Source organism: Rhinopithecus roxellana, chromosome 19 (genome assembly GCF_007565055.1).
Source record: "Rhinopithecus roxellana isolate Shanxi Qingling chromosome 19, ASM756505v1, whole genome shotgun sequence".
In the NCBI taxonomy this organism is placed as follows: Eukaryota; Metazoa; Chordata; class Mammalia; order Primates; family Cercopithecidae; genus Rhinopithecus; species Rhinopithecus roxellana.
The window spans coordinates 29,461,390-29,485,104 of NC_044567.1; the positions used below are offsets into that span (position 1 = coordinate 29,461,390).

At 35.0% G+C, this 23,715-nt stretch overlaps 1 protein-coding gene across 2 annotated transcripts in view; it reads right to left on the bottom strand.

Moving 5' to 3' along the window:
- Nucleotides 1-23,715, bottom strand: part of STXBP4 (syntaxin binding protein 4) — a 205,396-nt gene that overhangs the window by 163,054 nt on the left and 18,627 nt on the right. The window contains exons 4-8 of one of the 2 annotated variants that reach the window (XM_010357439.2): nucleotides 20,409-20,541; nucleotides 11,688-11,794; nucleotides 11,300-11,510; nucleotides 10,253-10,331; nucleotides 3,265-3,356 (exon numbers count right to left, since the gene is read on the bottom strand). In XM_010357439.2, the coding sequence (XP_010355741.1) occupies nucleotides 3,265-3,356; nucleotides 10,253-10,331; nucleotides 11,300-11,510; nucleotides 11,688-11,794; nucleotides 20,409-20,541 (622 nt within the window). The remainder of the gene's footprint in view (nucleotides 1-3,264; nucleotides 3,357-10,252; nucleotides 10,332-11,299; nucleotides 11,511-11,687; nucleotides 11,795-20,408; nucleotides 20,542-23,715) is intronic. The other variant, XM_030922854.1, reaches the window with a different exon arrangement.

The window sequence follows — 23,715 nt, forward strand, 5'->3', positions numbered from 1 at the left end:
AAAATAAAAGTTTGTTAATTAGACAAATAAATGTACTGAAGTTTTTCTGATGTCTGAATGATGAATTTTAAAAATTACTTCGTTACAATATTAGTCACACACCTTTCAGCCTAATACAAAGAACATTTCATTAACATTGGGTATGCCATTGCTCTTTACAGTTTTCTTGAAATGTTACAGAAATGGCAAGAGGTAAAAGCAAATATCAGTGAAATGGCATCCATATCCCAAAGCATCTTCCATAGGTATAAATATACAGATAATGCAGAGGTACGATATTTGGATTTCAAGCCAAGCAATAAATTGTATCCCTATTTGCTAAGTTTATAATGCATATTTTTAAGTTTAATATTAGGATCAAATGAGACATATCCTATTCATACTTTGATGCAATATATCACTACAAATAACTATGCTGAAATAACATTAAAATATCTGTATATTAAATCATTCTCAGAGTATTCATAGAAAGAGACAAATGTAAATCCAGTTTATGGATAAGGAATTAAATAACTAGTTCAGTGTTATAAATTTCTCTACTTAAACCAATAAAATATAAAAGACTTCATGACAATGCCACATGTATATATACATATGTCTGAACATACATGTTTGTGTGTGTGTGTGTGTGTGTGTGTATATATATATATATATATATATATATGACATTGTCTTGACAGGTAATTTCCTCAGTGAAATTCTAACCTCTCTGCTTTCCTTAAAAATTGTACCAGGTAGGCTAATTACTTAATAAATTCATAATTAGCAAACATCCTTTCCTTGTGAAATTTTATTAAAACACCAGTTTTCGAGCTGCCACATGTAATGTTTATAGAAGATGAAAAATATATGCTAATTTATTTTAAATACCTGATCACATTGGCCTTATTTATTACTGAATAGGAATATGTTAAAACGTAATGGACAATAAAGTTGAATCTGTCTACAAAGTAGCAACCAAGAGAAGGACCTGTTTCAAGCTGAGGTGATACTGATATTATGACATTAATATGTAACTATGCAAAACAAGAAGAGTAGCTCAAGAAATAATTGGGGTGGATAGACGCTAATGTAGATTTTAGGAAAAAAGTTATTAAGAGAAATATAATTTCAAATTCTGATAAAAAAGAATGCTCTACTAAATAAAATTAACAAGTCTATCTTGATTAAGAGCAGAGGCTGAATTTATATCAAATGTGGGTTTCTTTGATGTAAAACTGGCATTTTACTTTTCCACAAAAATAATTTGTTTAGGCTTAAAGCGGAACCAAAACTGGAATTCGGATTTAATGGCCAAGCAACTCATATTTCTCAGAATCAATACAAATTTTGATTTTCATACCTCTAAGAATATTAATCAGATTAAAAATAATATCATGTGCTAGAAAAATTTAAACTAAGTTAATAACAAAGTCTGTCAGGTAAAGCAGTTAGCTGGATAAATTTCTCCTTATCCAGAAGAATGAACATCTTGGATGTTCAGAAATGTATACTAAATCAATATCATTGAATAATTATTCATTTTTAGATATGTAATAGTCCTGCTTTTAAACTTCAAACACTCTATTTTTGAAAATGTTACTATTAAGTGATTGCAGACCAAGCATTAGCTAGAACTTACATTTTAGCCACAAACAGAAACACACGTTACAAAAGATACTCAGGATTTTGAAAGTATAAAGGAAACATCTCAAGTATCTCATTAATTGGAAAATTTTATGGAGCACAAACCAGCTATTTAAACACTAATAGGTACTACAGGGTCTGTGGTGAAGACACTTATAATTTCATTGATAAAACAAGATATAGAAAAGATTACAGGGCACCAAAAAGTGAAGGTAAGTGCTATTAATGTGCAAAAGAAGGTAATGTTGGTCTGAACTATAAGAGTTAGCAAAGTCTGAATGAAGGAGATGGAATTGAATGACAAAATCCAGGACATGCTGCCTCAAAGTACGGCACTTTGGTGTTTAAGAAAACGGCAGAAGCAGGAAGGTCTTTCTTACCTTCTCTCACCTTTTCTCCCCTGAAGTGGGCTATAAAACTCAGCTGATCCTCCCCTAAAAGCAGATTAAAAGACCCTCATTCCAGAGAGGTCCTCCCTATACCCAGAGGAAAGGAAATATCTTCAACTCTGAAGACACAGAGATGTTAAGAATCTGAACAACCAGGCCTTGCTATGCTCTCCCCAGTTTATTACCATTAGATTATACCCTTTTGTGCTCCAATTACACTTCTGTATGACTGTTCATAAAAATACAGTTTTCCCTGTTTCTTTGGGTTTTCATTTCTGAAGGTTCTCATCATGTAAAACATACATTAAATAAATCTGCATGCTATTTTCTTGTTAATCTGTCTTTTGTTATAGGTGTCTGGGCCATGAATCTACCGATGGTTGAGAAATCTTTTCTCCCCCGTGTGAGTTAGAATTTAGATAAGATTCAAATTGGCAATGAGAAAGGACTGTCATAGGACCAAGCAAAGGTATGGATATGGGAATAAACAGATTGTGTACCTTATTTTAGCTATGCATTTTTATACTCTTCCTCAAATGTAAAAATGCCTTATCCTCAAAAACTGACAGGAAGGTAGAGGTTGTGGACTTTCAGCAGTATATTCATTTTACATCAAAAAAAAAAAAAAAGTGGCTTATTTTTCCCTTCAGATCCCTGGTAACCTGATAAGAAATGCTTTCGAGTGCTTTTCTGCCTTTAATTTTTCTTTTTAAATTATCTTAAGTTTCTTTTACATCAGAGTCTCAATGTTCCACTTTCCCCAGGACTATTTTTTAGTGCTTTAGTATATTGCCACCATCTTTCTATATTTAGTGGACATCTGACTATTTTGTTCTTTAAAATTTTGTTTCTCTTTACTTAAAAAAAATTGAATAATGGACTATTACTTGATTGCATTTATTGCCATTATCTATGAAGCCTCATCTACTCTGCCATAATTTGTTACATCTTTGCATATATTCTAGACTGTAAAAATCATATTTGTCTTATTCTCAGAGGAGAAAACTGTTTGATCCAAATGCCAGTTTAGTTATGAAAGATTTTATTTCTATTTTGTACTAGTGAACCAACATGAACTACCAAATTCAAATGTGAATTAAATAATTTAAATCCAAACTGCCATTCATTTAATTGTAAATAAGTAACTTCAAGAAACTAATGACTCCAGTACTTTATCCTCTCAAAGAAGGAGAGTACTTCTTTCCTGTTTTTGTCTTATGGAAGAAAAATGAAAATTTAAAGGATTTACCATTTCCAGTTTCTCTGCCTTAAAGCGAACAGAGGGATTTAGGGAGATCTTTTCTTGTAGTTCATAATTTTCAGTCCAGGTAGAAGCAACATCTAAGAGACAACAGGGTGCACATTAATTGGGAACTTAATTGGAACAGAAATTTTCATTTGACAGTATATGTTCTGAGTTCCTGCTGTTCAAAAATAATTACAGCTAATCAGTTGGCAGCTGTTAGTTTTGTTTTCGTAACTTTTTCTTTTTTCTTTTCTTTTCTTTTTTTTTTTTTGAGACGGAGTCTCACTCTGTCACCCAGGCTGGAATGCAGTGGCGTGATCTTGGCTCAATGTATGCCTCCCGGGTTCAAGCGATTCTCCTGCCTCAGCCTCCCGAGTAGCTGGGACTACAGGTGCATGCCACCACGCCTGGCTAATTTTTGTATTTTTAGTTAGAGACAGGGTTTCACTATGTTGGCCAGGCAGGTCTCGAACTGCTGACCTCAAGTGATCCGCCTCCCTCAGACTCGCAAACTGCTGGGATTACAGGAGTGAGCCACCGCACCCGGCCAGTTTTCGTAATTTTTTAAGTCTAAATTTTTTATATAAGCTGACTTCACTTAAGTCCTAAGATACAAGAGTAGCCAATTATGCATTGTGAAGTCCCAAAGATATATTAACTTAAAAGACAAACATACATCCCACCACTACTACATCACCACAATGCCTTAAAAAGATAAAGTCTTTTTGTTCAAAGATGTTGATATTTTTTCGAGTGGTAAAAGTGTTTTGTGATGTGAATTCTGGAAGTACTCTGGAAAAAAACATAAATGCAAGTCATTTCAAGTTTGCACATAAAGTATTATATAGATTCTGTACTTTGAGCTACAAATCTTATCTCTTATTTTAAAGACAGGTTACATTTCAAGTAGCATAAATGAATTTGCAAGAGCTAAAAGTCATACACTTCTTATCCATTTTCCTACATCTTCTCAATATACCCTGATTATTTAAACGAGCCTTTGTCCTTACCGCATGAATAAAAAAAATGCTACAAAAGACCAGAACTTGAAATACTGTATGTTTTAATATGCCAAAGTTTGTAAAACAAATTCCTGTAATTCATGTTGATCTTACTATCTAAATTGCCACTATTCTAAATACACTTTTAAATGATATTTTACTAGTTCTACATAGAAACAAGAGGAAGAAGAAAAATCTTTGGAAAATGTCACATCTTTATGCAGTGTTTTAATTTTTTAAAATTTCTCAGAGCATCTGTCTCTAAGTACAAAATGATTTGCATTCTCTTAAGAATATAAGAAGTGCATATGAAAATAAATAGTCTTCCTCTAAACCTTTAACACATCCTTAACATTCTATGTAAAATCTTTAATATAGCTTATAGGTGTCAAGATCATAAAAAAATGGATGCTGACTTTTAGCTTCAAATGGAATTAAACTTTGAAAAAGACTGATTTTAGTATTAAATAGAATTTTTACAATTCTGATAAAAGTGAATCTCCTTTGTAATCATACCAAATTGTTGGCTATGAAATTAAAAATAATATATACATAGTGTATATATATATACACACACATATACATATATGCATATATACACATACATATGTGGGTATGCATATATATACACACATATACATATACACACATATGTGTATGTGTGTGTATATACACATATAATTTTTTTATATACATACATGTAATTTTTTTCCTCTCCTAAGAGAAATTCTATGCCAAACCTAAAGTGTAGTATAAAGATCAGCATGGAGTGGATGATATGGAAGACCAACCAGCAGATAACTTTATTTTTCATCCTTTAAGGTTTGGATATGTGAAGCTTGTCCAACGACTTCCAGCTTGGTGTTTGGCCTGCAGTTAAGGCACATTAACACTAGGTGGACCCAAGTGAACCTGATTATGGTCTCAAAGACTAAACCTGGGCTTGAATTATTCATTTCAAGTGTTAAGTAATTGAAAGAGTTGTAGAGGGGAGAGCAAGGGGAAGAGAGGAGAATGACAGAAGGTGAGACAGGAACACTTAGAACATTGACATACTGAGGAATGTGTTCTCACATTTTCCTACATCTAAGCATAAAAATCTGCTATATCGGCCAGGTGCAGTGGCTCACGCCTGTAATCCCAGCACTTTGGGAGGCCGAGGCAGGCGGATCATGAGGTCAGGAGATCGAGACCATCTTGACTAACACGGTGAAACCCCATCTCTACTAAAAATACAAAAAATTAGCGGGGCGTGGTGGCGGGCGCCTGTAGTCCCAGCTACTCAGGAGGCTGAAGCAGGAGAATGGTGTGAACCTGGGAGGCGGAGCTTGCAGTGAGCCGAGATTGTGCCACTGCACTCCAGCCTGAGGGACAGAGCGAGACTCTGTTAAAAAAAAAAAAAAAAAAACATGCTATATCTCACAGTGAAAAGAACAGAAGCTCCTATTTATGCTTACTTCTATCTAAACAGTAAACTATGTACCTATATAAGCTCATTCATCTTCACAGTGACCACAGTGGCCACAGATGCTATTATTCCAATCCCAAAGATAAAAGACCAAGGCAGGAAAAGGTAAAGAAATTAGCCTAGGTCACATAGCTAGTACATGATAATGTTAGGAGTCTAATCTCTTGTGACTCCAGACCAATGTTCTTAAATGTGTTCAACATCTTTCATAATCGGTTTGCTTGTCTACAAAGTTGGAGGAATAAACCAGACTGCCTCATAGGAGTTAGAAGATCAACAACATCATAGAAAACTACTGTGAAAACGTATACAGTATTATTAATATCAACACAGAGACACTGTATTATAAGGAGATTTAATGTAAGACTATACTAACCTTCATTTAACAATATGCAATCGGGGCTTAACAAAATCTTTTTCCAGACAACTTATACCTTTACTTTTGAGTTAAAACCTTAAGAGGGTCTGTGTATAACTCCAGCATACTTTGTCAATTCAGAGTAGCTTTACCCGAAAGTCCCTCACAGACAGTTTTCCTCATCTGCCAATGACATCTCTCTATCTCAGCCCCAAGCTCTTTATTTGCTCCTCTCTGGGGGAGTGAGTTTTTCCAAGTATGGCTTATTATTCTCTTGGATCTCTCTCCTTCTTGTCCTTCTCCTTCTCTTCCTCCTTCCCCCTCCTTCTCCTTTCTTTAGAGACAGTGTCTTAGTCTTGCTCTGTCTCCCAGGCTGGAGTGCAGTATCCTGAACACAGCTCACTGCAACCTTGACCTCCTGGGCTCACGTGATCCTCCCACCTCAGATTCCCAAGTGGCTGGAACCACAGGTGCATGCCACCATGCCCAGCTAATTTTTTAATTTTTGTAGAAACAGGGTCTCGCAATATTGCCCAAGCTGGTCTTGAACCCCTGGGCTCAAGTGATTTCTCCCATCTCGACCTTCCAAAGTGCTGAGATTATAGGCGTGAGCCACCATGCCTGGCCTCTCTTGGATCTTCTGTTCCTATTCTCTTTGTAGCAGCAGAAGAAAAGGAATGTTTTGTAAGGAAAGGATCAATACAATTTACTTAATACCGTGAACTCTGAATGGATATTTTTCCCCATAACTACTTTATTTCAGTTTCAAAAGACTTGGTCTAAAGGAATTAAGTCTTTACACTATTAGTAAAGTTAAAATAATGACTATTTCTTCATGCAACAATTCTTTTTTTTTTTTTTTTGAGATGGTGTCTCGCTCTGTCACCCAGGCTGGAGTGGCATAATCTCAGCTCACTGCAACTTCTGCCTTCCGGGTTCAAGCAATTCTCCTGCCTCAGCCTCCCGACTAGCTGGGACTTCAGGCGTGTACCACCATGGCTGGCTAATTTTTTTTTTTTTTTTTTTCATTTTTAGTAGAGATGGGGTTTCACTATGTTGGTCAGGCTGGTCTCGAACTCCTGACCTCAAGTGATCTGCCCATCTCGGCCTCTCAAAGTGCTGGGATTACAGACATGATATTCAACTTATATACAGCACTAGTGAACAACTCTGGATTTTGAAATAAATTTCTGCAATAGCATCGTTTTTGAAAACATTTAAATATTATGTGGATTTTTAAAATTCTAACCAATTTTTACACTTTTTGGGATGATTTTTAGATAAGAACAGACATAGAACTATCTAATTACATTTACTTTTGTTGAGGTTAACATTAAAATTTGTTTATATTTTTTGAATTAGTATCAGGTAACTGAGGAAATCTAGAAGTGATAGTTAATTTCTGATTTGTAACCATCTATAATTAGGTACTTATAACATGCAGATCACAATATATATAAATTATCTAGAGATAATTTAGAGGTGATTTTGCCTTTTTTCCACTCCCCAGAAATATCTTGCCTATTACATTTATGTAGAAGAAAATGAGACTGAGTTGACACAATTTCTACTCTAGAAAAATGTTCCATCTTAATTGTATTTTAGTATTTACTTTACCTATAACTTACTTAAATATATTTTTCACTAACCGATTTTTCTACTACAAAATCTACCACTGTTCTTATAGCGACTGGTATAAATTTACCTGAGATTATTTATTGTTAACAAGATCTCTGCCCTAATCACACCTGACTCTTAGAGTCATCTGACCTCTAGCTCATCCTCAGTTCTTTTATTTGTGGTGCTTCCTTAACTTGAAACGATCTCCTGTGTTCAGTTATCAATTGATGTTTACCACGTTTTTCAAGATATGGATAATGTCTGACTTTTGCCAAGAAATTTTTCTTAATTTCTGCATATTGTGACAGATTCCTTGTTATATACTAGTTTTGGGGGTCAAGGGGAGGACATAAAATTGAATCAAGAATTGGAAGCTTTTCCTTCTGCTCTATAAACATGACCTAGAATATTATCTGAGCTATACGCTAAGCTATAGGTTCTATATTATCAGTAACAGGAAAATTTAGTAAGCATATACTATGCACTAATTACAATATAATTGCTTGACATGCATGATCTTGTTTAATCCTCATAACAATTCCATGTAACTTGTAACTATTTCAAGGTTACAGAGTTAATAAGATGAAAGCAAGAACTTGAACACTGAGTCTGTATTCAGAGTCTGGTGGTAACCACTGTGCCTTCCTTATACCATACTTATAGCACTCACTACTTCTTTCCTTAGGCCTCTATGTTCATGTCTTTACATAATTTGTGTAAATGTGTTATTTATCCACAAGACAGAATGGTTTGTAGAGTAACAAAACCACCCACATCCTGCTCCGATTAACACAAAAAATTGCAAATAGTAGCTGCTTGATAAAATAAACATACACACACATCTATAAACAAACACATGCATATAAATTAGAATGTTTCCTAATTTGAATAATTAGAATTTTTAGCCCCATGTTTTATTTCACAATATACTATTAAGTATCTCACAGAAAATATCCTAATTTCTTCATAAATCCCATTGTACTGTATTCTATATAACATAGTAAATCCTTACTGAATAAAAGGTTAAAAGAGGCATTGAATAGTTCAATTACTTTGAAAGTTAAAAACATGTTATGTAATTATTAATATTTTATAATATAATCAAGGAATAAAGGATTCTGACTTCCATCATCCAGCAATTTTGATGTTCATCTCATGACTGTTTCATTTGTCTTTTTCTTCTCATATGGGTTCCCAGTTTAAAATAAATATAGTACATCCAGAGACTGGAAATAAATTATGTAAGAGGAATAATACTATAAAGTTTCTAAGGGTCAATAAATCTAAGTAAAAGCAAATATAACTCATGGCTGAAGATTGCTATTAACCTACTGGTAAATACCACCCCAAATTGGAGTAAACCACTACAGAATATAGTATAAACTCCTGTAAAGATTGGCAGCTATGAGATCTAGCCACTGCACTCCAGCCTGGGTGACAGAGCGAGACTCCGTCTCAAAAAAAAAAAAAAAAAAAAAAAAAAGATTGGCAGCTATTGGGCTGGGAGCAGTGGCTCATGCCTGTAATCCCAGAACTTTGGGAGGCTGAGGCAGGCAGATCACGAGGTCAGGAGATCAAGATCATCCTGGCTAACACGGTGAAACCCTGTCTCTACTAAAAATACAAAAAATTAGTTGGGCATGGTGGTGGGCACCTGTAGTCCCAGCTACTCGGGAGGCTGAGCCAGGAGAATGGCATGAACCCAGGAGGCAGAGCTTTGACAGAGCGAGAATCCGTCTCAAAGAAAAGATTGGTTGCTATTTAATTTAAATTAATGCTTCCTTATTTTTCTGTTCTTAAATAAATAATGCTATTAAAACAAAACTAAAATATACAGGTAAAAATTTGCATTATAGTTAGGCATATATAATTAGTTTTTCAGTTATGTTTAGTCTTTTTATCATTGTGTTTAACTTTTGGAGATAATTTCAGGGGACTTTTTCTTGATATTGATCCTGTAAACACCTTACAGCCAAATAAAAATCCTTATTTTACACTGGGCTTAGATAATTAATGCTTTATTGTTTTAAAAAGTCAGTAAATCATTTTATGGTAATTAAGAATCAATAATAATGAATTAACAATACTGACATCCTTTCTAATTGATATCCATATGATTTCTTCCAAAAAAACAAGATACATTTCTTTTCTTTAGGTATGCTCCCTTCTATAATGTGTTTTCTGAAAGGTGTATTTAATATGCCTCATCAGTGTTGCACTAAAAGGACACGGCAACCTAATCTTGATCTTTATAGAAGACTTTTCATTATTTGATTTAAACAATTCATTAATTATTATAGCTTTATAAACATTGTTATGACAATGCATCTTTTGAAATTTCAACTCTTTGTTCAGGGAAATTTCTAATAAAAGTCATATTTTAACAGGAACCAACGTAAAGACATTAGTTTTACTTTTTCATTCACTGAAGGAACAAAGACATAATTCACCCTTCTTCAAAGTCTTAAGTCACATTACATACTCCTCATTGAGAGAGAATTGAAAAAAAAAAAAACAGGAAAGAGAAATTAAACGTGTATTTACCTGTGTTAGACAAACCCACAGTACTGTTTTCTGAAGAAGTAATTGGAATCTGTTCTGTTTTGTTGTATCCAGTTTTTATCTGTGAAAGAAAATGAGGAACATGCAATGTCATTTACTAAAGTAGGTCACTTGAAGCCCATGTTAACATAAAAAGAATGGTTACAGAGATTAAAGTAATTGTCCCTCAAACATGAACCCTCTAAAATTTTGGTATATGCATCTTCAAACAAAGCAACTCAGAATTAAAGGTAACAATTGCTTTCAGCTCTACCACATCCAAGGATAACAAAATATAAGGCCACACATGTTGTCTTTTAAAAGTATTATAGCTGCAAGTGACAAAGTATAAGGGGCTGACAGAAAATCTTACACTCTGTCTCTGTTCAGCATGTACCAGAGACTGAAGTTACCTTTGACGAATTTTATTCTACTGACTAAAAGCCTAAGTTTCCTATTTTACAGCTAACACAGACATAAATAATACACACTTTATTCTATAACTGTAATTTGTTAGGACAATATAGCAGTTAGAAATTGAGTATGTTAATTCTGATATAGAAATTGCCCATTTTGTGTGATTCTACTTGGGTGAACTACAGCACTCATGAAGGTGCGATACCCTCTTAGACTGGATTAGCCTGGGATTAGCCTCACTGTGTGGGAAAGAAGCTAAGGAACAAAAGGAAGATGGCCTGACTTCAGTCAAGCAGAGAACAGAAATGGCAAATAACTAAACCAACTGAAACTAAATATGACATTCTTAACATAGTTTTGAGTGATATCTAGGCATATCTTTGTGGAACCATTTTGTCATGCTGGTATTTTCTAACCAATCATGCTTCTGGCCACAGGACATGCTGACTTAAAATATGTTTATTGAAAACACAGCATAAAAATTTTAAATAGAAAAAAATAAAAATCTTTCAAAGAAATATTAATTTGTTAACAATTTTACTGAAATAATTCTATATGTACATAACCAATGTAAAAATGTATAGGGAATTTATGGAGTACATACATAGAGAAATTTAAGATTACCTGACTTACCTCACAAGAAGGTAAAATGGCATTATTTGTTTTGGGAGTGGATGAGGTCTTTGGGATTAGTATTTCAGGAGGAGAAGAAAAAAAACTAAATGTTGAGGCTTGAGGTCCATATTCTCCTGAAGCTTCTACAAGTGATGTACATGACAGATTTTCTGGCTGAATGTTGTCGGATTTTTGTCTGATGAATGCTATCTCCCAAGCAGATTCTGACCTAGTATTAAAAAGAAATCACTTTATGGATATGCTATGAATACAGTACAACTGAATTCCAAGATAGTTTCAAATGTTATTAAAAATATTTCTTATAAAGTACTTAATACATCTTAAATTACTGCTTCCAAGGAGACGTCTTAAATGACTCATTCTATCCCATGGGTAGTATAGTTACCTCAACTTGGCTCTGGTAATTATGCTTTTTGCCTCTTCAAATGATACACCAATCATAGATTCCTTGTTGACTGAGACAAGTTGATCTCCTGGTTTCAAACGACCATCCTAACAAAAACAGTAACATTTATAAAGGAACTAATGAGGTATTTAAAAAAAATTGATGCAATTAAAGCAATGAAAAGTTTTTGTGAAGAACGCCTTCAAAAAGAGTAAAAAGTAAAATCTTAGACAACCTCAGTAGCAAAATGTCTTGATTAAAGTCTGGTTTAGTAATATATATGAGTAAAATGGAATGGTTCGTGCATTCCATGAATAAATTTATATGCTAAAGAATTCTGAATATGGCAGGTAGGATATAGGCCAGTATACCAGGAAAAGGGACCTGTTTTAAAAACCGAGCACTATGAGACTGATCAAGCTCTGACTCTGTGATAAAGTGGGCCAAATAACTGTGGGATTATTTCAGAATACAAAACTCATTTACTTTAATTTCTCTGCATTCCTACATATTTTCTCCCACCAAACTGTTCAATGTGCAGTTATCCCACATTGAAATTTTTAAAACTTTAGTCAAGGGTCTTTTTTTAACAAAATTTCTACATTTTCAAAATTTTTTGTAGAGATGAGGTCTCATAACATTGCCTAGGCTGGTCTCAAACTCCTGGGCTCAAGCCTAGGAACACCTCGGCCTCCCACAGTTCTGGGATTACAGGTGAAAGCCACTGCGCCTGGCCAAGGATTTTAATTATATTGATCCTACCCGTATTTCAGCATCATCTTTTTTACTAGACCTGCTATCCCCCTGTGATTAAGGCCTAGTTGGCTGTGCATATATTGTTAGCCATGTCCTGCTAATAATGACAATTCTAACTGGCTGCCTGGTGTTGCCTTTGCTAAGGCCTGGCTTGCTCATAGCTAGCCTAACTGAATAAGACAGAGCTATGAGGAATAAGAGTTAATGTAGTTGTTAGATAAGTTTCCCAGTTTTTGTCTTTTCTTTTTATTCAAACCAGAAAATAAAAATAAGCTCTCTTCTTTTACAGTTCTTAAGGTATTTCCCTACTTATCATTAATTAGTACAGTGGTAGAAACCATTATTTTTATAACTGCAGAAAAAGCTTATATGGTTAAAAAGGGAGATTTTTACCTTGATGGTACTTAAGTAACTTCCACAAATTCAAGAAAACATCTTTCTTTAAAGTCTTATCTACTAAAATATATCCCTTGGATACTGATCTTTAATCTAAGCTGTATTATTTATAATAATGGTGATTCACAGTTATTTTACTCCTAAATAACAATAAGTATTATTTTTTAAAAAGATATGAAGTACTATCTCTTTCACTGACTAAAGAATACATAGGAAAACAACAAAATTGACATAAAACATTCATGAAAGGATTTTATAGAAACATCTCAAATACTGTGTAAAAGATGATATAATCTAGATGCATAATGACCCTATCCTACTGAAATGTAAACATTATTTAAAATACTTAAGCCAACAGAGTCAACTTAATTTTAAAACATATATAAGCCACAGCGGCTCACGTCTGTACACCCAACACTTTGGGAGGCTAATGCAGAAAGATTGCTTGAGCCCAGGAGTTTGAGACCAGCCTGGGCAACAGAGTTAGACCCCATCTTTCAAAAAAAATAAAAATAGCTGGCACATGTCTGTAGTCTCAGTTACTCAGGAGGCTAAAGTGGGAGGATCACTTGAGCCCAGGAGGTCAAGGTCATGATTGCACCACTGCTCTCCAGCCTGGGCAACAAAGCAAAATTCTGCCTCAAAAAAAAAAAAAAAAAAAAAAAAAAAAAAAAAAAAAAAAAAATCTATATCTATATATATATATCATATATATTTTATTATATATATAATTTGAAAACAAATTTTGATTTTATGTAAATATGTGATTAAATATAGTTAGCAAAGTCAGACAACATAACATGCAGTGTTAGTACAGAGAAAAAGTTCACATGAAGGCAATTTAACCCATCTTATATTAAAGTACACTGATGTACCGAGGCAGCCTTTTCTGGCAGGAAGAGAGTCAGAGAAGAAAAGAAGAAGCATGCCTTCTGACTATGACTTCTGGTGTTTACATATTTTTTCTTTCTAAAAAGTATTCATAGCAGTTAGTTTTTTTTCTTTGCCTCCTAGAATAAGATCTTAGCTGATCATGTGAATTTCTGAACCTGTTTGAAAGTCAGAACCTGCAAATGAAAACAAAGCTATTTTTGTAAGTCTGGCATTCGAGTGCATTCTGCCCCAGCTGGATTAATGTATATGTGAAGATACTAACTCCAGAGATATGCTGAGATCTCTTCCAAGCAGTCTAGGTTTCAATTCAGCAGTTACAGAGCAACTACCTGACATGCGAGGCAATGTGCCAAGCACTTTCATATGTTGAACTTCAGATCTGAATTTTTCACATTGACATTCATGTAGATGTTGAAATAATAATATATTCCTGACCACGTAAACACTTCTGTTAAAAAAAGACCAGTACTATTCATTTCTATATTACGACTTTGATATATAGTTTTCTAAATAATACATTTCAATATTATCAGAAGCCATCTATACAGCCTAATTCTGATTTAACTAACTCATTATACCTAATACTAAGGAAGAGTCCTTCTGTAAGCCTTAAGATTCCTTTCCTATACTTTTACAAGATGTAGACTGACAGGAACCTTCTTTTAACTCCAGTTAGTATTGTGAACTGAGGGAAGCTGTTTAGCTTTTATGAAGCTCCATTTTCTTAGCTGTAGAATGGGGATAAATATATGTAACACGAGGTTGCTATAAGAATTAAGTAACATGTATAAATTATACCACATTATAGATGTTAAATAAGATGTGGTGAATGAGACTTCCATATCTGTTGTGGACAATTTTCATACTGATAGCAAATTTAATTATATTACTCATCAGATTGAGAACCTTCAGTGGTTGCCAACTGGTAGGAAAAGCTGAAACTCCTCAACGTCCCAAACCCAGCACAACAAATTTACTACAACTTATTTTTTCTAGCTTCACCATCCACCTTCCACACCAGCATACAAATTCTTCATTCTACTCTCAGAGAATGTGCCTCAAATCAGCCATGGTCTTTCGAACCTCAATGTTTTTACACATATGAATTCCCATCTAGAATGCCACCATCTATCCTCCCACTTCTCTGCGATAAACTCTGACTTAAACTTCACAGCCCAATTCAAACACTATCTCTGCTGCAAGTTTTCTCTAGTTCCCCAGGATTTACTTAATTGTTGTGTCTTTTTGCTCAAAAAACACTTTTACTTACCTAAAGGATTGCACTTAATCTGTATGGTCCTTATGTTTACACATCCGCTTTTCCCTGCCTTCAGGTTAGAATATACTAAATCAGCAACTCCCAATCTAGGGGCAATGATTCTTTTAGTGGGCCAGAATCACCAATTCTTTCAGTTAGGCAGAACTAGAACTCTGTCCTTTTCATGGTTATTTTCCTGGCACAGTGCTAGGTACACGGTAAGTTCACAGTAGGTGAAAAGGGGCCAAGAAACAGTCTGAGGAAATTAGGGTAGCTATGACAGAAATTATAACGGAAAAGGAATATAGAGAGTGACACTGCAAAGGGAACCATCTTGGCTGCTACTTCCTCAGCTCCCACCAGTGGGACTGGTTTCTTCATAGTTTAGCATCCAGAAGCCTGATCTTGCTATTTATCTAAAAGCCTTAGCCCTGGTTCCAGCGCTATGCTTAGCATGAAAACAGATTTCCTCTGAAAGTTAAATATGTCCTACTTCAATGCCACCAATTACATGACGACATTGATTGTGAGACCTATAATTTCAGAGATAGAAGAGGAAAAATTACATATATACACACACTCAGAAGTATATTACATACCGATATATGCATGTTATATATGTGTGTGCGCATGCATAGCTTATATGTGTATGTTTTAATGTATGTCTTAGAACCAACTGAAGAAAATATGAAATACACTATCAGATTTGAAGAGAGAATTTTGATTTCTGTCTACTTTCCCTATATTACCAGCAACAAAAGAAAGAAATAAAAATGAACATTTGAGAACTTTAAAGTATTGTCGGAAATCTGACACAAAGGCCCAAGGAGGAAGTACCTTGGTGTGGAGCCCAAATGGTGCCAGTGGAAGGGTAAATAAGTAGATCAGAAATCCTCGGAAATGTGACAAAATGACTACGGGACCATTCATTCCTAAATTTAAACTGAGCAAGTATGTATGTGTCAGGCACCACACCAAAGACCAACAACATTCCTGTGAATAAAATCAGAGAGCATCTTTACCCTTAAGAAACACTGTCTTGTGGTTCAGGCAGAGTTGATTAAACAATCATAAATATAAACACATCATTACAAACTGAGATAGGTGACACAAAGGAAAGGAACAGGAGTTAGGAGCATATATAGAAAAAATAAAACCTAGCCTAGACTGGGGAAAAGCAGGCAACACAATCCTTAGGCAATAGTATTTGAATCGATAACGAAATAATATGGGAAAGAAAATGGAGTGCTGTTTCCAGACTAAGGGAACAGCATATGACATGGAAAAAAAAAAATTGGCCCCTTTCAGGAACTGAGAAAATGCATAGTGATAGAGAGCCAGAGAAGGAGAGGGCAGAAGCCACACTATATGAAACCTTGTAGGCAACCAAATGTTAGTAAGATACAGGTTGGGAGGGAAATAGATATGGCGCATGAGAACAAACAATGTTACTGAAAGAGCTGATTCAAAACTGATGACAGTTTAAGCTCCAGTGATGAGAATGAAGATCAAGAAGACTGATGGATTCAAGAGATATTTAGAGAGTAGAAAGTCAATGGTATGTGTTAATGAATTGAATAATGCTATGGGAGTGGAAATAAATTTTCTGACTTTGTGTACCTGGCTGTCTTTCACCAAGACTAGGTAAACTGGAAGAGACTCTGTTTGGGAAGAGATGAGCAGAATATGGTGTGATGTAAATGTTATGAGTTCAGCTTCAGAAATGTTGAGTTTGAGATACCCTTAAGAAGTCCAAGCAAAAATGTTGATCAGGGAATTGAATATGGGTATAAAGGTTAAAGGAGTGTCTAGGCCAGAAAAAGGGTCTAGGATTGACCCCAGATAGATATGGGACTAGCTGACAGGGTAAAAGGGCCTTGGACCTCTCTTATTTCCTTAACTTTATCAACTAATATAGTTGTTCTCAATTTATAGGGTGCCTCTAGCTCTTAGAGCTGAGGAAATCTCGGTTCTACTTGAACTGAAAAGATGTATTCATAATATCCCATATTTGAACTCTGGATATGTTTCTCAAAGAAACATAATATTTTGCTTCTACTAAACCAGTATTTCATTCTCATATTTTCCAGGAGGAAAACATTTGGGGTACGTGGTGGCAAACCATGAATAATTAAAGAAAAGTCCTTCTGAGTCCCAATAACTCCCTTACAGTTTGGAAGATTTGCAAATATAAATGAAATATAATCTAGCTATAAGCTTGAGATTGCCTATATTGTTAATTATGAAACATTATAATGTTAAAATTACAGAAAGTTAAAGCATTCATATGCATTTAAAAAATATTAACTGTTACTCAGTTCAGCAACTTCATTAAGATAACCTTATGAGTTTGTGTTTCCTATTCTACAGATTATACTATGTAGAAATTCTATGCAGACTAGAAATTTATAACATGTTAAACCAGTATTTAGAATACAGTAAATGTATCATTATTAATACATTGTTTTGAAATAGTTATATCAATTTTGTATTTGAAGAATAAATGTGCATATGCATACAGCTCTCCATCTTGAGAAAATATTTAAAAATAATGTAAGCACTAGAAAATTACTCTTCTATACGTTTTTTTTACTTTTTATTTTTTAGAGATGCTCTGTTGCCCAGGCTGGAGTGTAGTGATGCAGTCATAGCTCACTGCAACCTGGAACTCCTGGGCTCAAGGGATCCTTCCGCCTGGGCCTCCAAAAGTGCTGGGATTACAGGCATGAGCCATTGTCCCCGGTCCTCTTCTCCTACACCTTTTTCTATCTTGCCTGTTTTTGGTCAGCTATGACCAGCTAGAAAGAACATTAATAGCTCTGTGCTGCCCTCTAGTGGTAGGTAGAGAATATAGTCAATGAGAAAATTTTGCCTTTTAATACTTCTTTCAATGAAATTCTAAGAAAAAGTATATATTATAAGAATAATTCCTTAATTTGCTATCACTGACAGAAGACAAAGAGTCGTTCAGCACCACTGCTATCAATTTATTACTCTAACTCCAAAGAGTTTTCATCGTAATAAACAAGCACAAATTCATGCTTGTCTTAAAAGCAAATTCTTAGGTTAGGCGCGGTGGCTCACGCCTGTAATCCCAGCACTTTGCGATGCTGAGGCAGATGGATCACCTGAGGTCAGGAGTTCGAGACTAGCCTGGCCAAAATGGTGAAACTCCGTCTCTACTAAAAATACAAAAATTAGTTAGGTGTGTTGGCACACACCTGTAATCCCAGCTACTCGGGAAGCTGAGGTGGCAGAATCGCTTGAACCTGGGAGGTGGAGGTTGCAGTGAGCCGAGATTGTGCCACTGCACTCCAGCCTGGGCAACAGGGTGACACTCTGTCTCAAAAAAAAAAAAAAAAAAAAAAAAAAAAGAAAGCAAGCAAACAAATTCTTATCATTTGTTAGGTACCTTGATCTATTATTGCATTATATCAAGGGTAGTTTAAGAAATGCCTTAGCTATATTGAACACACACACACACACCTCTCAGCTTTAACACTAAAGAAACACCTCGGCCGGGTGTGGTGGCTCACGCCTGTAATCCCAGCACTTTGGGAGGTCGAGGTGGGCGGATCATGAGGTCAGGAGATAAGAGACCATCCTGGCTAACACGGTGAAACCCCATCTCTACTAAAAATACAAAAAATTAGCAGGGCCTGGTGGCGGGCGCCTGTAGTCCCAGCTACTCTGGAGGCTGAGGCAAGAGAATGGCGTGAACCTGGGAGGCGGAGCTTGCAGTGAGCCGAGATCGCGCCACTGCACTCCAGTCTGGGCAACAGAGCAAGACTCCGTCTGAAAGAAAAGAAAAAAAAAAAAAAAGAAAAGAAACACCTCAATTCTTGGAAGAAAAAAACTCAATTTTTGGTTTGTTTGGATTTGTTTAAATTTAGCTTTTAAATATGTTGATTAATAATTTAAATTTAATGGCCAAAAAATTATACCATTAAACTTATTAAATAATACTTTTTTTGAGACAGGGTCTCACTCTGTCATCCAGGCTTGAGTGCAGTGGCACGATCACACCTCACTGCTCTCGATCTTCAGGGTTCAAGCAATACTCCCACCTCAGCCTCCAAGTTCCTGGGACTACTGGCACGCGCCTCCACGCCCGGCTGATTTTTTTTATTTTTAATAGAGTTCAAGTCTCTCTACGTTGCCCAGGCTGGTCTCAAACTCCTGAGCTCAAGCAATCTTCCTGCCTCTGCCTCCCCAAAGCTAGGATTACAGGCATTAGCCACCATGCCTGGTCTATATAACACTTAGAAAGTACATTTAAAACAGGCCTTATTATCTGAACAACCGTAAAGCAACTGAAATTACTACAACTATTTTGGAAGTTATTGGTAAAATGGAATTTTTCCCTAACAAGACAAAAAAATCCAGTTGAAAAGATAAACTGCTTGGTAAACAAGTGTTTGCAGTGGTGGGGGATGGATGGGGCAGTGGGTAAAAGTAGTAGGACTGTTTACTTAACCAAACAACAAAAACAAAAGAAGAAGAAGATCCTTTCTCTTGCTATATTGCTTGAGATTAATATAATATTTTATTAATTCTTAATTATCAATTTTATTAAATTCTTTATATCTGATATCTCTCCAAAATCAAATGGAGGCAATCAAATGGAGAATGTTTTATTAATTTTATTAATTATTAATACAATTTTATTAAATTCTTTATATCTGATCTCTCTCCAAAATAAAGTGGACACAATTTTCAAAAAATGACACATAATCACTTTAGTAAAACAGAAACAGCAAATGAAATCCAAGAAGAATGAGAATTCAAATATAGTAACCAGTTTGTTAAATTGCTGGGGTTGTGCTTCAAATTTGGGTCTCAGCTTCCTACTAACCAAAGTGAAAGGGAGCTCATTATATAACATATTTCTTACATTGAAGAGGAGAGTAAGACTTTCTAATTTCTAAAAAAAGACATTTTCTGGTTTTAAATGAGTGATAAAACTCATTAGCTCAACAAGAACTGCAAATTCAGAAATTAGTAGATTTTGTTTGCTGTTTCTGTTTTGTTTTGCATTTAGTAGAGGCTAAATGAATGTAATTAAAGTTCTACTGATCCAACTTAATTTAAAAACTCAAAGTAGTAGAAAGATAACATGTCATCAAATATAATTTATCTCAATCAGATACAGGATAAAAGTTGAGTAACACGTAATTTAAAAATAATAACCTTATCTTACAGTCAGAAAGATCTATTATTTTCATATAAGAATAACCTATTTATTTCTTAGTTTAAAGCTCCTCGAGGGCAACAGTCTTATCTCCTAGTTCCTTTTTATTTTTCACTGAGGTATGGTCACAGTGGATATAAATTCACTAATAAAGAAGAAAAAATAAACTTCACCACTGGTAGGTCTTTTTGTTTGTATTTTTGGTGGGCAGGGGACATATTTTTACCTTATAACAGTCTCCTCCAGGAATAATTTCCTGAATATATACCAATGGGCCTTCATTCCGGTTAATTCCTCCTAGTATCTTCAGACCAAGGCCTGTTTCCTTGGTAATTGTAATCATCTGAAAGGCAGGATCCCTAAGATAAAGTAAATCAGCACACACAGGTTAGTCTAGAGATCTGTACCTACTTTTTTCTTTAAACTACTTATTAAATCAAATTCTTAGATCTAGACCAGCGACCCCTAATCTTTTTTGGCACCAGGGACTTGTTTCATGGAAAACAATTTTTCCATGGGAGCTGGAGAGGGGATCGGGGTGCAAAGAGGTGATGGTTTCGGGATGATTCAAATGCACTACATTTATTGTGCACTTTATTATTACATTGTAACATATAATAAAATAATTATATAACTAACAATAATGTAGAATCGGGGGAGCCCTGAGCTTGTTTTCCTGCAACTAGACAGTCCCATCTGGAGGTGAGGGGAGACAGTGACAGATCATCAGCCACTAGATTCTCATAAGGAGCACGCAAGCTAGATCCCTCACATGCACAGTTCACAAAAGGGTTCGTGCTCCTACGAGAATTGAATGTCACCACTGATCTGACAGGAGGCAGAGCTCAGGCAGCAATGCTCGCTTGCCCTCAGCTCACCTCCTGCTGTGTGGCCTGGTTCCTAAAAGACTACAGACCACTACCAGTCTGCGGCCCAGGGGTTAGGGACCCCTGATCCAGACAACTCAAACAAAATACTTAGTACTTACCAGCAATGACATTTTAAAAAGTATGGTGACATAACAGCAATTAAACGAGTTTGCTTGCCTATACTTTTAATTTTATCTACAAAACCAAAACAAAAAGAATTTACAATGATAATGCTTATTTCTTTGGAGTAGAACAAAAATTTATTAAAGGTGATGGAAAAGATTTGCTTTTATCTGGTTATTAGACTACTTGAAGAATTTCAAAACTAAATATTTTAAGTAAGTAGCTTTAAAAGACAAGTCTGTGGCCATTTAAAGCAAAGTTAATATGACTTCCATTTGAATCTCAAAATTTATCTTTTTAATTTAGAAAGAATATTTTCTTGGTACAAAGTACTTGTTTCAACTGTAATTTCTGCCAGACATAAAAGCAATGCCATTTGAAAAGAAGGGACTGTAAAAAAAGTCCTGCAAAAGGAATATCCAAGTTGCATTTCTGAATACCCAGGTCAGACCAGAGACTTTTACTGGTCAAACAAAACTTGAATTAAGTTTGAAATAAGACTGAGGGCTGCTTGCTTACTTATTATGTACTGGGTACTGTGCTAAACAATACCTAAATAATGACATTTAATTTAATATTTATAAAATCCTTAAGATTCTTATCCTTATTTTTTTAAAGGACCCAAAATTCAGGTAGGTTAACTTGATGGCCCAAGAGTGAGCCCAGTCAGTCTTACCTCAGAGGCAAAATGTGATATGTAATCTACTTTGTTGTTGTATTAGAGCCACTGTTGAATATAGGACTTCCAGCTATCTTCAAAAACATCGAATAACTGAAACTACTATTAAAAAAAGAGTTACTTCATATCTTACATGATTATAGTTTTTAGAAAAAGCTTTCTTAGCTTCCACCATAGAAATTCTAAGAATATCTTTAAGAAAACTGTTGCATTCAAAAAAATAATTTCTAAAAAGAAGAAAGAAAAATTTTTAAAAAGCATATAGCACTCCCTGTTTTTGATATTTTGCTCTCCATGTATACCATCATTTAGAGCTGTATTATAGGTATACTGAATTCAGCTCTAATTTGGCGAGGTCTATATGGTTTCTAGGGCAATAGTCAGCTAGAAAACAGGCAGAGAGGACAGGGTCCAAGGGTCCAAATGCACCCTAAATTCATTCTTTTTTTTTTTTTTTTTTTTGAGACGGGGTCTTGCTGTGTCCCAGCTGGAGTGCAGTGGCGTGATCTCGGCTTACTGCAACCTCTACCTCCCAGGTTAAGCGACTCTCTCACCTCAGCCTCCTGAATAGCTGGGATTACGGGTATGTGCCACCACACCCAGCTAATTGTTGGTATTTTTGGTAGAGACAGGGTTTCACCATGTTGGCCAGGCTGGTCTCGAACTCCTGACCTCAAGTGATCCGCTCCCTCAGCCTCCCAAAGTGCTGGGATTACAGGCATGAGGCACCGCCCCTGGCCAATAAACTCATTCTTTACGGGATAGTAGATTGCAAAAACATAAATGAGTAAAGCCTAGAAACGAAAGAGAAGGTAAGAAAGGGAAGTAAGATGCCTTATTAGATCTCTCCACTAACTCTTAAACCCTCCAAATGTGAATGTCCTTCACTGAGGGCACAAACTATCTCCAGCATATATTATTGTTTCAGTACAGGAACGTACTTTTCTAATCCCAACAAAGTGTTATTAGCACAGCAGTTTAGTGCTGCTAATATTTTTTCTGTATAAATCTATCCATATATTTTCTGAATATCCATATATTTTCTGAATTGCTATTGTACTACTTAAACAGTTTTAGATCTCATTTTTTTTCTTACCCAGAATTATTATAAGCAATGTCTATGTTGTTAAAAGTTCTTCTTAAACACAAATTTATATGTTCATGGCAGCATAAAATTTACATACACGACTAGGACCTTCTATTGTTAAAATTTTAGATTATATAATTTTTTTCCCATTAAATATTAAAAATAGTTCTGCTCAACTTTACTCATAAGAGAATTACAAGTTAAAACTGCAGAGATACTACTACTCACCTACCAGACCAATAAAAATTTAAAACTTCAACAACATACTCTGATGACAAAGCTATGGGAAAAGAGGAATTTTTGCACAGTGCTGGTGGGAATGCAAAATGGTACAACTTCTAAAGAGATAAATTGGTAACCTCTAACAAAAATCAACCCTCTGGTCCAGCAATTCCATTTCTAGGAATCTATCCCAAAAATACTCTGGCAAAAAATAGAAAATGACTTCTCTGCTACGTTATTCATGTTGGCATAATTTGTATTCACCAGAAATTGCAAACAATACAAATGTCCATCCATAAGGTACTGGCTGAATAAACCATGGTAATCCACACCATAGAATATTATGCAGTTATAACAAAAAACAAGGAAGATTTTTATAAACTGATATGAAGGGATCACCAGGATATACATTAAAACAAAAAGGCAAAGTCAAAACAGTATACATGATATCTTTTACTTAAGAATATTCTGGGGAGTGGAATCCAAATATATATATAATTATCATGTGTACATATATTATATATGTGTATATTTATTTTATATATAAGCAAAA